The sequence below is a fragment of the Telmatherina bonti genome (genome assembly GCF_933228915.1).
Source record: "Telmatherina bonti genome assembly, chromosome: 4".
In the NCBI taxonomy this organism is placed as follows: domain Eukaryota; kingdom Metazoa; phylum Chordata; class Actinopteri; order Atheriniformes; family Telmatherinidae; genus Telmatherina; species Telmatherina bonti.
Genome location: NC_136622.1, coordinates 19,418,515 through 19,433,835, shown reverse-complemented (window position 1 = coordinate 19,433,835; position 15,321 = coordinate 19,418,515). Strand labels below are relative to the sequence as shown.

Below are 15,321 nucleotides of genomic sequence, written 5' to 3'. Positions count from 1 at the left end.
CACAGAACTGGATATCCATATAATGGCCATTTTTAAGATACATTAAAGCTGATTTATCAAAGAAACACAAGAGGACATGATTGTAAAAAACAAGGAATAGAAAAGTAAAATGGAGTCTACATTGGACTGACTATGACTGGGTGGAGAGAGCTCAGAGTAAAAGTAGAAAGCAAGACGGATGCTGAATTAGCAACTGTTAAGAAGTGCCTCACTGAGAAAATCAACCAAAGTTCAATACTGTTTCTATCAACAATGGACATGATCCATTAAGACTGATCATTACAATTTCTCTGAGTTATTTGTTCAAGATGCAGTTAGTATGTTGGGACTATGTTGGTTTTTTTGGCAGCTAAGAGGCTATTCTCGGGTTCAACAAAGCCGAGTACTTTTTCTGCCTCTGCAGGGACATCAATGGATCATAGAGGAGAGAATAAATGGCTCACCAGTGGCTACTAGTAACAGGTGGCCTTAAACTGAGTCTCAGCCCACTTAAAGCTGACCGTGATGAAAGAGTTAACTTCAGTATGGATTACATTTCCATAAAAGAAACAAAAGAAATATGTAAAAGCTTAATTAGGCAGGGTTTTTTTAAAGCTGCAAATGTTTTCTTTTCTTTTTCTTTTTTGGGCTGTTGTTGTGATACTGTTTTTGTTGTTGTGGGTGTTGTTTGCTTGTTTTTTCCTGAAAAAATCTGTTAGCAGTATGTTCTGATTGTCCATCCAGAAACTGCTGCATTATACTGGATCACTTAAAAAGAGCAATGAAAGTATTAAAAAGATTATTCCTTGATTTATTGACATCTTTCAGATTTTCATTTATTGAAAAAAAAACCTCAATTCATATTCATAATTGATCTGTCAGCCATTATCCACTTGACGCATGATCAGCAGCTGAACTCAGCAACTTTGAATGTTAATAGTTGCTCAGAAAACTGATGACTGGGAAACAGAAAGGATTTGAGCTGCAGTGGTATGTGGCGAGGCAAACATTTGATAGTAATAATTTAGTAAAAAAGTCATTTTAAAAAGGGTGGTATGTTGCTTTGCACCATGGCAACACCACTAGAAGGTTGTTGGTTTGATCCTCGGCAATTAAGGTCAACTGATCACGATAAATTCTCTCTAGAAGTAAGTCTGGGCGTGAACGGTTGTTTGTCCCTCTATGTTAGCCCTGTAATGGACTGGCGACCTGTCCACGATTCTCTGAAGAGGAAAATATTGTCTCAGTGGTTTTCGTTCAGCGTATTGTGCTTTTTAAGTAACATTTTCAAATCTATGACAAGGTTTTTAGTCAAGTGTTATGCAAAGAACACCTGTGGTAATGATCCCGGTTTGTGTACATTTCTAAACGAAGCCTAGGGAGCCCATTATATAATGCTCGCTGACTCATAATTTCCCATATTTACTCCTGAAGGCCTGAGTGTAAGTGGGGAATTATGTACAAGAAATTAGCAAAGTTTGAGGTTAGTCATCACCATGACACAATGGTTTCATCTGGTCCAGTACGTCCCTTTGGTCATTATGGGGGTTCCTTTTATAGCTGAAATTATCTGAGTTTCTCCTGATGTCAAATCTTCTGACAGATGTATGAGCATTTTGTGTGTGACCTGTGATGATAAAATAGGAATCATTTAAAAAGTGATGAAGTGGGCTGCATGGTGGCATAGTGGTTAGCACTGTGGCCTCATAGCAAGAAGATTGCTGGTTTGAGCCTCAGCGTGGGGAGGCTTGAATAGTGACCTTTCTGTGTGGAGCATGTTCCTCCTGTGTATGTGTGGTTCTCTCTGGCTTCCTCCCACCCTCCAAAGGCATGCATGTTAAGTGGATTGGTTACTCCAATTTGTCCCTGAGTGTGAATGGTTCTTTCTCTTTTCATGATGTACTGGTGACCTGTCCAGGTGGTACCCTGCCTTTCACCCAACCTACCAACTGGGATAAGTAGCTTCCCAAGACCCTGGTTTGGAACTACATGGTTTATAAAATGGATGGATAATTTAAAAAGTTAATGGATGATGGGAGTATATCTGGATACCAAGACTAGATATGCATGTTTACACTAAAACAGTGTTGATATTCCCAGTCCTTTTGTCACAACAACCATTTTTTAAACTCTCTATGTACTTGTGCTTGTCTGGTTTGTATGAAAATCACTCAGTAAGACAGTGAAATTACTTCATGGAACAAAACAACAGGGACAACTCTGCCTGGACAAGCGTCCTGTCTGCAGAGCTTCAAGGTGTCCTCTCCACCCCATTACCTTGGTCGACACTCTGCAATGACTAAGTGGAGCTTTGGGTGAAAGTGACATTTTATTAGCAGGTGAATCTAAAGGGCAGTTGTCTAAAACAAACTGACTTAGCAATCTTTTGTACAGCTGCACTAGTTCTTAGTTTAAGGTAAATCTGCAAGTTAAAAATTTAAAAAAAAAAAATTCATAATCACAATAATAAAAATAATTTGAACTTAGATGAACAGTTAAAAGTTTATATGCTTGAGAGTTTAGATTTCCTGATGTTTCATTAGCGTAGTAATAAAAACAAAAAAAAACAACAACAAAAAAAAACACTGCTCTGATTATCTGCGAGGTTCAGACGTTATCTCTATTGACTCCTCTCCTCACTGTTGAGTCAATGGATGAATACAGTGTCAGCCTCTGCAGCTGCACGAGCCACTGTACTGGGGAAAAAGGCAGTCTTTGCCAAAGTAATCCTTTGGCAAAGACTGGTGCCCCAGACATTGGTGCAGTGATGATCAACACAGAGAAGGGGCGGGCAGTGTTGTTTTCTTTGGGTCACCAGACACTGACGTTGTTCTTGCAGTGCAAAAGAGTATTTACTCTGCTTTTTTATTTACATTGTCTGCTCTCATCTTTTACAGAATTGCTCTTGTTCATATTAGTGTGTTAGAGTCAGATTTTTCAGCATTCCCCTCTCATCACTGGCACGGTCGATCTGCCAAACTGCTGTGTTGTTTGTTCAGGTGTGTCAAAGACCCAGTGTGACATCATCCTCATTCACCTATGTGTGAATTAAACCATCCTTGGGAGGGCTGAGTTCAGCAAGGGTCCATTAAAAATGTGCCATGGCCAGCTGATGAGTGCAGGCAGGTGCGAATAAACGGGTCTCATTAGTGAAAAGTTGAAAGGTGAACGACACCACTTTTTTTTTTTCTGAATCACTCACTCAAGCATTTTTCATGTGCGTAAAACTCACCATGTGTGGGAGGAAGCAATGACTCTTTCCAAGCCCACACAATGTGACCATAAATAGCCTCGCTTACGTAAATAAAAAAAAATAAAAATAAAAAAAAATATCAAACTATGCGTTTTCAGTATGAACAATCCAAGAGCCGGGAGCTTGCAGCAAACACTACAGGAACCACGTTAGTAGGAGTTCATCAGAGTGGAGAAGTGAGGAACAGCACTGCTCCCTGGTGTTCTGTTATTAATGAAATATCATTTCATTAGCTTGTGCCACATGCAAGAAGATGACTTACAGGCCACAGAGAAACAAACAGGGGCTCCATATTGAAAAGAACACCTGCAGGATCCATCATGAATCATTTTTCTTGGGAACAAAACTAGTGCTCAATTTGGGGATATCTCCCTCTGTAGTGCGCATCACGTGGATGGCCAAGCATTGACCAGTCATCAGTTCAGGGGGAAACAAGGGGGTGGGGATGTCAGCGCTGTCAATATGCAGGGAGGGAGGTTTAAGATTCCTGCCATAAAATGTCCATACGTCCCTTTAAAAAGCAACACATTAACATCTAAATCCAGTAACGTTCAGTTGTAATGAGAGTTAATGAGGGACTCAGATGAGACAACAAACAGCTAGGCTTCGCCTGACACCATGGACCACACATGCATGCGGATTTTGTGATGCTAAATCTATGTCTTGTCTACAGAGGCTGATACAGTAAAAGTTGCATCCATTCAATTCGTATTAAAAGGGCAAAATACTAACACAAAGAGCTACAGGCGTCTGTACAACTCACAAATCTGGTGAGGAATGTGGCCATTCATTGATGGTTATATGGCACATTAATTTTCAATTTGCAGCTCCACGACAGTCAGTGTTCAACATCCAGTGTTGGAGGCATTTGCGCTAATTGTCCGTTGGTGCTCTGACATCCCACTGGGCGAGCGAGCGTTTTACATCATCAAAGCACAGGCAGAATTAAAAAAAAAAATATATATATATATATATATATACATATGTTGAAATAGCATTTAAATGCAATGACGAATCCGCGACTATCCTACCTGTGCCGTGAGCCAAATCGATGCCCGGTTCGGTGAGTATGTTCGGGTCACTTTGAGATCTGCCTCGTTGCAGACAGCCGTCTAGTCCATCCGATGTAGCCATGGGGAGACAGCGCAGGAATCCTGAATAAAATATTGAAAACCCAACCGGAGGCAGGCAAGGTCAGGAGGAAAGCAAGCGAGCGAGGGGAGATTTAATTCGCTCTGACAACAGCCGCTTTGAGCATCTACCAGGGAGCCATGGCTGAGCTGAAATTCCGCGCGCGCATGTGTGTTTGTGTGTGTAGCGAGTGTGTGCATCAACGCGCGTGTGTGTGTCTGGGCTGTGTGCGACGATGTGTGGATGTGGGAGGGGTGATATGCCCTCGATGATGCCAACGGGTTGATGATGCCCATCCCTATCCGGCATTACAACTAAATATTCAGCAAAGCAACATGCTGCACACATTAGTCTGCAAGACTGGAGCTTTGGCCTGATATTTGTATTTTGTGGTTTAAGCCATCCAAGTCAGCCAAATCTTGCAATCTTACACACTTCCTTAGCTTCGATTATTCTGGGTCTGTAAGCTTTGTGACAGGCAGCACGAAGCCGTGTTGGGTAGTGGCCTGAGCATTTGAATTATTTACACGTTTACATGTTAATTGATTAGATTTATATTAATAAACATGTCCTTTTAACACACACTCTCTCTCTCTCTCTCTCTCTCTCTCTCTCTCTCTCTCTCTCTCTCTCACACACACACACACACACACACACATGCATATATATATGTGTCTGTGTGTGTGTGTGTGTGTGTGTGTGTGTGTGTGTGTATGTATGTGAGTATATATATATACACACATATATATATATATACATATATATATAAACGTGTAATTTTCATATATATATATATATATATATATATATATATATATATATATATATATATATATATATATATATTATATACACATATGTATATATATATATATATATATACATATGTATATATACATTTATATATATATATATATATATATATATATATATATATATATATATATATATATATATATATATAAATATATATGTATATATATATACATATGTGTATATAAATATATATATATATATATATATATATATATATTATATACATATATATATATATATATATATATATATATATGTGTGTGTGTGTGTGTGTGTGTGTGTGTGTGTGTGAAAATTACATGTTTAATAATATTAATAGATAGATAGATAGATAGATAGATAGATAGATAGATAGATAGATAGATAGATAGATATTTGTATTTTGTGGTTTAAGGCATCCAAGTCAGCCAAATCTTGCAATCTTACACACTTCCTTAGCTTCGATTATTCTGGGTCTGTAAGCTTTGTGACAGGCAGCACGAAGCCGTGTTGGGTAGTGGCCTGAGCATTTGAATTAATTACACGTTTACATGTTAATTGATTAGATTTATATTAATAAACATGTCATTTTAACACACACTCTCTCTCTCACACACACACACACACACACACACACACACACACACAGACACACATGCATATATGTGTGTGTGTGTGTGTGTGTGTGTATGTATGTGAGTATATATATATATATATATATATATATATATATATATATATATATATATATATATATATATATATATATACATATATATAAATAAATGTATATATACATATGTGTATATATATATATATATATATATATGTGTGTGTGTGTGTGTGTGTGTGTGTGTGTGTGTGTGTGTGTATGTGAAAATTACATGTTTAATAATATTAATAGATAGATAGATAGATAGATAGATAGATAGATAGATAGATAGATAGATAGTTAGTTTTCGTGGAAGTTCTGATAGTGGTGGAAGTTATGGTAATAGTAGTGGTGGTAGTCTATTATTTCTATAACTGTACATCAAGCAACACGGCACTTTAATTAACAACACTGCAAATATATCTGAATTTTAAAAAGATTAATAAGATAACTGAAGCAATTACTTTTTTCCATATACCTAAATGTTTATTCATCAAACATATGTATTTATCTTTGCTGAAAACAAAGCCTTTTTGTGTCAGACCAATGGGACTTCACATGGAAGCAGCCCATTGGCCCAGTGTACGCATGACGCAAGAACACGGAAGTGAATCAGTGCCTCGGCAGAAAAATGGCAGCTCACAGATGTAGCCACTCACTTTGGCTGCTCCTTCTGTTTAATTTCCTGGCATTTCTCTTAGCAGACAGTCAAGACACGAAGGTCACCGGTGGTAGCCATGCAAGTGTGGTCGATAATCCACAAACAGCCGCCGAAACAACAAAGCAAACAGCCGAGCAGCCTACGGTGGAGGAGAGGCATTGGGAAGCAACTCCTAGCGATGGTCCAGAAGACTCTCCTGCTCCTGACCCTGCAGACATAAAGTCAATCCCGCAACCTAAGGATGAGTTTCAGGAAGAGCTGGTTATCAGGCCGCTGCACTCCGGAGATATTTATGCCAGCTTCCAGTTCCGCACCCTGTGGGAAACACATTTCAATGCAGAAAATAAAGGTAAACTGAACATAAACATGTCAAGATTTTAGTAAGATTATCGGATTTTCTTCCTTTAAAATATCTTGAATCAGAATGCATAGGTTTGGCATTCATCATTACATTTAAATAAAATCAGCACGACTTTATTAGCTGTTTTAAATTAATATTAAAAGGCCGTGGTCTTTTGGCTATCAGGTTCTTCTCAAACTCCTGAAAACCTCTCAACGACTAAAGTTATATGAGAAAAACAAAATAATATACCCTTGGGTCTTATTAATCAAAATTTAAGCCTGTTAACCATGGATGTAATTTTCTACTAATCTAAAATGAAGAGTCAGATCGTCCATCTTATTATTAGCACATAGTTCAAAAGCCATGCAATGCTAATGCTAAAGGGTGCTTACAGATTTTGTACAATATTTATTACTTTCCAGACATTTCTGTTTTTCGATAACAATCTAGACAATACCAAATCACACTAGCATGTGCCACAACACCCTAGCTTTGATGTAAAAGACTTTTTCTGATAAACATAATCTCTCATTTGCACTACTATAAATTTTATTTGTAATATTTCAATTAAAACATCATTCTACGACTCCCAAACTATTCACCCGCACAGGACGCAATTTTCACCATATTTGTATCTAATTATTTTCCTTGGCTGTTGCCACATAGACATTACAGAGATTTTCTTTCTTTCTTTGTTGTCCTGACCTGCATTTGATCTGATAGATCTGAAATCTATTCAAGATATTTAATATTGGGCAGATGTGCTAATGCAAATGTCTGTTGCCTTCACATGATTTTTTTTTAGAGATCTCTTTAGCCCCGTCTGCACTCTGCACTAACATCACCAGATCTCTGGATAACGGTTATAGCCTCACACCAGTGTACTACTGATGCACTGGATCAATGTTATATATTCCAGATTTTTTTTTCTCAAATTCTAAGCAGCAATTTGTATCTCATAGTCCTAAAACCATGCTATCACTTGTCTCAGTGTCCCACTACAGGCTGTTTCCCAAGTCTCTGGGCCAGGTCATCTCCAAGTTCTCAGTGCGAGAGCTGCACATCTCCTTTACACAGGGCTACTGGAGGACGATGCAGTGGGGCCAGCCTTTTCTGCCATCCCCACCAGGAGCTGAGCTCTGGGTTTGGTTCCAGGACTCTGTGACAGAGTGAGTTAAGCCCTCTGGTGACTGCAGACCATCACAGCTATGAGCCAGTTTTGTGGCTTAAAACAAAAACCAGCATAAAAAGCTGTTTTCTCTTATTTTGGACGCTTTGCCAGATGTTAAGCCCATTAGACCAGATGCAATATTTGGATCCTGTAATTTTAGTATTCAAGGGGTGCCTTAGATATGAAAGGGTTGATGTTTTGATATTTGCTATGTTATGAAAGATAGACAAAAGTCTGAATGTTTGATAACTTGGCTCTTATTTGGGTTATCTGGGTAGACGATGAAATCAGGATCTTAATGTTTAACTTTGATTACTCAAAACAGATAATGAAATTTAAGTTTAGAATTCATAATGTTTTTCATAAGTGTTTTTCCAGCCAAGAAACAGCTGAAACAAACCGTTGCTACTACTTATAATTAATTTCCCCTATTCCTAATATTTTGCCTGTCATTTTTAGTGTGGATGCAACATGGAAGGAGTTGACCAATGTACTATCGGGCATCTTCTGTGCTTCGTTGAACTTCATTGACTCCATCAACACTGTTCAACCTAGTGCCTCCTTCAAACCTCTGGGAATAGGCAATGGTACTGTAAGGTTTCATCACTTCTGTTCCCAATTTGTGAAGCCATCTAGTGATGGTATAATCCGTCACCCTTAACCTTTGTAGCATTCAGATGCGTAACATTCAGATGCAGAAGACTTAAGTATACTATAGTATAATATGGAATAATCATGGAATAAGTAAACTAGGAACACAAGTAAAGATTTGATATTAATGAAATGTAAAATACTGTGTGTTTGCATCCAAGACTTGTAATAACTATAGTTTTGTTGTAGAACTCCCATAGCATGAAGTCCTTATTGAATCTGATTTATTTCATAAGTCGAGGGCTGCTGTAATCAGCCAGGAGTTTGTCCAGTCCAGATGCAACCAGTTATCATTACAGTTTAGCATTTAACGTACCTCACATAATGATAGATTTACTTAAATGAATATATTGTAGCGTCCAGCAGGACATTTTGAAGACTTGATGGAGGTTCATTTCCTAGACAATGGCTTTATTAACAACTTATGGTTACTGTAGGTCGTACCCACGCAGAACAACCAGCCACAACCACCAAAAACTAACTCCGTTCTCTCCACCATCGTCCTGCATCAGCACGCATCCAAGACTCCTCATGGACCTCCCTCCCCTCTTGCTCTACCACACCCCTTTCACTTTGTAACTACATATCTGTCTTAACCTCATACATGTGCAGCATGACAGCCCATTAACCAACAAAACATTTGAACAGTCAAACCTGGCAAGAAGATGAATGTAGGCAGCGGTTCAGGTGGTGGAGCGATGGTTAGAGTCCTGCTCTCATACGCTGCTGCAGCCCCGAGGGGGACACTGGTTTTCTCAGGGCTGGTCCCGGATAAATGCAGAGAAAGGGCATCTAGCATAAAACGTGCAAATTCAACTGTGTGATGGTTCGCTGTGGCGTCCCCCTTCAGAGGGAAAAGCCGAAAGGGAAACAACAACAACAACAACAACTGTATTGTAGCCGTCGACTGATTCATAACTGATGTTGTTTATTATGTTCAATTTTAAGTGACTGACCATCACTTCCTTCGCTATGCCACCCTCCCCCGAGAAATTGTCTGCACTGAGAATTTGACTCCCTGGAAGAAACTCCTGCCATGTGGATCCAAGGTGAGTTTTTTTGTTTGTTTGCCTCTGCAATCTGAGACTTGTTTTGTGTTCTCGTAAACAACAGTTTTTTTCTGATGTGCTTTTATTGTGCCTTTGCAGGCTGGCCTCGCTGTGCTTCTCAAGTCAGAGAAACTCTTTCACAGCAGTTTTCATTCCCAGGCAGTGCATATAAGACCAGTTTGTCAGGACTGGCAGTGTAAAAAGACATCCTGGGAGCTGAGACAAACTCTGAATGTAGTCTTTGACTTGCACACCTCTGGACAGGGCAAACGAGGTGAGCCAAAACTTGTTCCTCCTGAGTTCCATCAGCATCTAAGTTAAAGCAACACTTTCTTGGCCTTTGCTGATTTAAGCAGCTTTTCCTTTCAGAGTGGTCATTGTTCAAGATGTTTTCTCGGACCCTGACAGAAGCTTGTCCACTGGCCTCCTTGAGTAAAATATATGTTGATGTCACAGACAACCCTCAGGTTGGATTATTTCATTTACTCCAAGTTTGTTTTTTTTCCCTCTTAATCCAAGCACCAGAGTGCATAGGATTAGTTTAATCAAACATATGAAAAATATTCAATTTGATCTAACAGTTAACTATTTTAAAGTTTTAACACTTGAACATGTATGGTTTCATTTTGCAGGAGGAGCTGTTTGAGCTCAGCCCAGCCACGCCATTGCTGAGCCAGACAGTGGTGCTCGGGGACAGACGGACCTTCTCTGTCTATGATCTGACCCAACAAATCACCTATGGCACCATGCGCTCCCTCAACCTGCTGATTCGCTGGAAATCCACTGAGGGTGAATGTCAACAGCAGAGCTTTGAGATTTGCTGAACATAGTCTTTGATATTTTGTATGATGAAACAAGGAAGAGATACAGTTGTGTTAGTTATGCTGGTTTATTTCTGCCCTGTTTCTTTTCAGCTATTTAACTGCTTTTAATCTCTTCTCACTCTTTGTGTTTTTCGACAGTGTGCTAATAAGCCTATGTTTCATTGTGTTATTTAGCGACCAAAAAAATAATTCCAGTTCCAAAAAAGCATTTATAAATATTTTCTTCCCCAATCATCATGTTTTTTTTTCACTTATTCTTATTATGCTCATAAATCTATGAAAGTCATACAATATATTCATAAAGCATATTGGTGCATAATTTAATGTAGTTATTATTCTCCACAGTGTTATTGTATTTTAAAAACTTGGTTTTTTTCCACCTCCTGCTTGCAGGTGACATGCTTCGCCCTGTACTCCATGCAGAGCGTTATGTGGCTGGATATGGGCTGCAGAGAGGGGAGATTCATACCTTAATGTACAACAACCACCCTTTCAGGTCCTTCCCAGTTCTGCTGCTGGACTCAGTGCCGTGGTACCTCCGTCTCTACATCCATACACTCACTGTCACCAGTAAAGGAAAGGACAACAAGCCAAGTAATTTTTTATTTTTAAAGAGAGAACACAATGTTTTTCTCAGTGTTCCTACTTTACATTTTTGTATGTCCATGCAATGTCCTCCTCTTACCACCAGGGGGAGAGCTTGCATAATTTTTTCTGTTTGGAAGACTGTATTGGCCGATTTATTCTTCTTCGTGTATTTTTTTTTTTAATTCAGAATTAATTCTTTCTCTTTCATCCTTCCTTCCACTGGCAAAAAAAAAAAAAAAAAAAAAAAATCAAGATGGATTATATGTGTACAATATATATGTAAATGTTGTTGAGGGAAGATCTTGGTGTGGTTTGTCTGTAGTCACTTGTGTCTCTCCTCCCCTGCCAGGCTACATCCACTACCAGCCGTCAAAGGACCGGATACGGCCCCACCTGCTGGAGATGTTGGTCCAGCTTCCTCCACATTCTGTAACTGAGGTTACGGTACAGTTTGAGAGAGCTCTGTTAAAATGGACAGAGTACACACCAGATCCTAACCACGGTTTTTATGTGGGGTATGCACAAAAACTGTTTCTGGCCATGTTCTACTTGATCAAAATCATAGAAATTTTGATTTGCTAACTTACAAACCACTGAAACCACTTTCAGGTCCTCTGTTATCAGTTCTCTTGTGCCAAGCACTGTTGCCATGGATACAAACATCACTCAGGAACAACCACTTTTCAGCAGCTTGTAAGAAGAATTTTCTTTGTTTTTCTTGTGGAAATGTTTTTTTGCTTCTTGCTGCTTTTTGTTTTGATTCTCTAAAAAGAAATTTTTGTTTCCTCCCTCTCAGTTTTCCCTGCAAAGAAGAGACCAGCTACTTTGTACGTGTCTACACCGAACCTCTGCTAGTCAACCTGCCCACTCCAGACTTCAGCATGCCTTATAATGTCATCTGTTTGACATGTACCGTCGTGGCTGTAGGCTACGGCTCTCTTTACAACCTTCTGACCCGGAGCTTCCAAATCGAAGAACCCAACCCAGGATTAGCCAAACGGATAGCAAACATTATCCGCAAGATGAGGGGTGTGCCACCACTCTGAGGCTGCAAAATGGGGCCCACTGACTTCTTTAAGAAAATAAGTTTTTCTTTTTGTGGATATGAATAATATTCAGGGAGGAACTGAGTCAAACATTAGTTTGAATGTTAAAAAGTCAACTTGAAATTTTTCTTTTTATTTTTTTAAGTGACTTTTTTTTTTTTCTTGTGTTTTGTTTTACATTAATATATTCAGGATAATTTCCTGCTGGCTTTAAAATGGTAGATGTCCGTCTTCAAGTGAAAGTTTAAAAAGGAGAGTTTTGCTTTTCTTTGACAAGTAGGAGACAAAATTATTTGTTGAAATTGTTAATTAGTTTTGGGTTAGTTGGAAACCATAGCTTTATTTCATCGTTCAGTTATACTGTCACTGAAGCATACTGCTGTTGGAAGAAGTCAGTGAATTAGTCTGTTACTCTCAGACTGATTTTAAAGTCAAACGACAATGATGTGTCAGCATTTTGTAGAAACATATCACCCTTGGTTTTGTTCAGTGTTTTTGAACTATTGTGTCATTACCCTAGGAGAGATAAGATAAACATGTCAAGTCACAGCGACTCGGTCAGAATGACTTTTCTTTTTTGTTTGTTTTTGTTTTTCCAAACTTCAGCATTGATCCCACAGCAATTTCTAAACATTGCATTGCTAAAAAATCAAAAAGTGTGCAATTAAATATTTTTTCATTTGGCATAAGGGTTTTCTATCCTAGAGTAAGACACCCATGTAAAAACTAGAAAGACCCCAAAACACTTATTGACTGACATGTGAGTAAATGCATAGGTTGCCAGGAACAACTTCTTTATAAAAATGAAACTCTTCCATATACAAACATTAATTTCCTCTTTCTATTAGAAGGGTGTTTAAATGTTATATGCAGTTTGAAGGTTTTAATATATCTTTTTACAAACTTGAGTTTTTACACACAATCCTCTGGTCTAAAAGTAAAAAAACAAAAACAGGGCCGTTGACTGTGAATGGGAGTCTGTTCCACTGTTTGTGGAAACAAACTTTGCTCCAATTCTGCAGACTTTTAAGGAACAAAACATGCACTTCTGGAGTTTTGGTTGGTCAAGGACTGTAATTTCTGTACTTTTCCCAGCAGTGTGGGAAAAAAAGCAGAGATAATGCATTACACCACATTAATCATGTTAATGTTGGGCCAGTTGCAGATTAGTTTATATGTAGGTGTTTTGTTTGTAACAAAGTAAGTAGGTGTACATGTCCAGAGAACACACATTTTGTGATTAAAATGCAATTTAGAATATTGTTAACTCTTCAAAGTTACCAGAACTTTAATAATTCATAAAATATGATCTGATCTTCATTTTCATCACTGCTTAAATAATAACATAATTGAAGACACAGAACCTCATGAAGCTATTTGGAGTCAGGAGATTGTTAAGAAAGAGTTTTGTATATATTGGTTGCAAGATGCCCTGTCCTAATAAAGACAAGCACTGTTTTTCTGTGTGTGTAATTCAACTTGTGTAAAATATTGGTGGAAGCTCTTATGAAGATGCACGAAAAAAAAAGGAAAAATTGTCTAAGATCTCAGTGTCCAGGTTAATCAGTCCTGCAGGTGAAACAATGTCTGCAGGATTGTCTAAATCATCTCATGTTCAACTAGCGCTTGTAAGAAAGACAAAAAACTTGAATGGAGGCAAACGGAATGACAGTAGATGAAGTGTTTACAATAAAAGAAATGTGGGGAAACAAGTCTTGAATATGCCATTAACTGGTTGCAGAAGGACTGTATTTGGAACAAGGCCGGCTCTAGGAATGCATACTTGAGGGGGCAGGCAAACTGTAAAAATTAAATACAGCTCAGTCTAGTAGTATACTGTGTCTCTCCCAGTCTCCAACAGCCCATCCTGGAGCAACACACACATACAAGACCACCATCCTCATTAATACATAAACAGCCAAAAAGCTGAGATCATGATAAGACTGGTTTTCTATTCCAAATATACTGAAGCAACATATGATGTAAAACCGTCTTTAACAGCTGGAATTTAACTGAACAGCCAGAGACCTGCAGGTAAACTAATTAGTAAATATTATTATAAAGCTGTTTGTTTTCTATCTACATCTGAACTGAAGTTGCATCTAGAAACAAAACTTCCACAGTGATGTTAAAGCTGTTATTCATGTAGAGATTCGTCAATATGATTATTACCTCTACTACAACTGTCATTTAGCATTCTTTGTATTTTAACAGAGGTAATATTGTGTGTGGGGGGGGGGGGGGGGGAGCCTGTTGCATTACATGTCAACAGTCCACCAGCACCTTCCTATGATGTCCTCTACTGTTTGATTTCCTGCTTGTGTTGTTCTCAGTATCATATGTAACTCACTTTGGATAAAAGCATCTGACATGACATAAATAACACAAGCAGTAAAGATTCCTCTATGAAGTTGTGGGCTCAGCCCCCAATGTAATTATTAGTTAGTTTATCAGTTATTATTGGTTTTTGTAAAGTAGAGACTGAGTTTAAAAAAAAAGAAAGAGGAGAAGGTAAATAAAATGAAGAAAAAAAAATGTAATGTTCTGTGTTGGTTGTTTTTGTTGTTTGCTGAACTATGCCAGTGTAGTTTTATATTATAGTTTATTGTTATTTGGCTGTCTAATGAAATATTTGTTATGTTGTTAGCTGTTAAAACTTTGATGATTGGTATTTTTTTTCTTACTTTAATGGATCTATTATTTGTATATTTCGTTTCCCCTCTGAGGAAATGCCACCTTATTGTGGTTTGGAGTTTAATGTTCTGCCATGTTTTTGTTGTTTGTGATAGGCCTAACTATTTCAGCTTAGCTTAATAGTTTAGTTTATTGTTATTTGGCTATCTAATGAGAGATTTGTTTTGTTGTTGGTTGTTAAAACTTTGATCATAGATATTTCCTATTTTTTTAAAATTATATTAATGTATCTATAATTTTTTTTATTCCTTTCCCCCTCTGAGGGATTGCCACCTTATTGTGGTCAGAGGGTTTGCGTGCCTCAGTGACCCTGAGAGCTACACCAGCAGGAGCTTCAGTTTCTGGTGGGACAGCCAAGCTGGACATGTCTTTGGTTTGAGGCCTGACAAAGTGCAGTCCATTTCTTTAGAGTGTCAGACTCTAACAGTCCCATTAAGAAAACACTTACAAAAAATAATAACAACAAAAAGAGCACAAGCGTGAT

At 38.2% G+C, this 15,321-nt stretch overlaps 2 protein-coding genes across 2 annotated transcripts in view; one reads left to right on the top strand and one right to left on the bottom strand.

Annotated features, from left to right (window-relative positions):
* phactr3a (phosphatase and actin regulator 3a) overlaps positions 1-4,366 on the bottom strand; it is a gene marked incomplete at both ends in the record, with an annotated part of 35,956 nt that extends 31,590 nt beyond the window's left edge. The window contains one exon of the mRNA XM_079238479.1: positions 4,264-4,366. Within this exon, the coding sequence (XP_079094605.1) occupies positions 4,264-4,366 (103 nt within the window). The remainder of the gene's footprint in view (positions 1-4,263) is intronic.
* Positions 4,367-6,441: 2,075 nt separating this feature from the next.
* Positions 6,442-13,515, top strand: pigt (phosphatidylinositol glycan anchor biosynthesis, class T; the record flags this gene model as incomplete). The annotated part of the gene is made up of 11 exons (XM_079239099.1): positions 6,442-6,820; positions 7,806-7,983; positions 8,445-8,572; positions 9,585-9,685; positions 9,785-9,959; positions 10,055-10,152; positions 10,318-10,474; positions 10,903-11,103; positions 11,447-11,612; positions 11,707-11,790; positions 11,894-13,515. The coding sequence occupies 11 exons, from the start codon at positions 6,442-6,444 to the stop codon at positions 12,141-12,143; spliced, it is 1,917 nt and encodes a 638-aa protein (XP_079095225.1). The 3' UTR covers positions 12,144-13,515.
* Between the last annotated feature and the right edge of the window lie 1,806 nt (positions 13,516-15,321).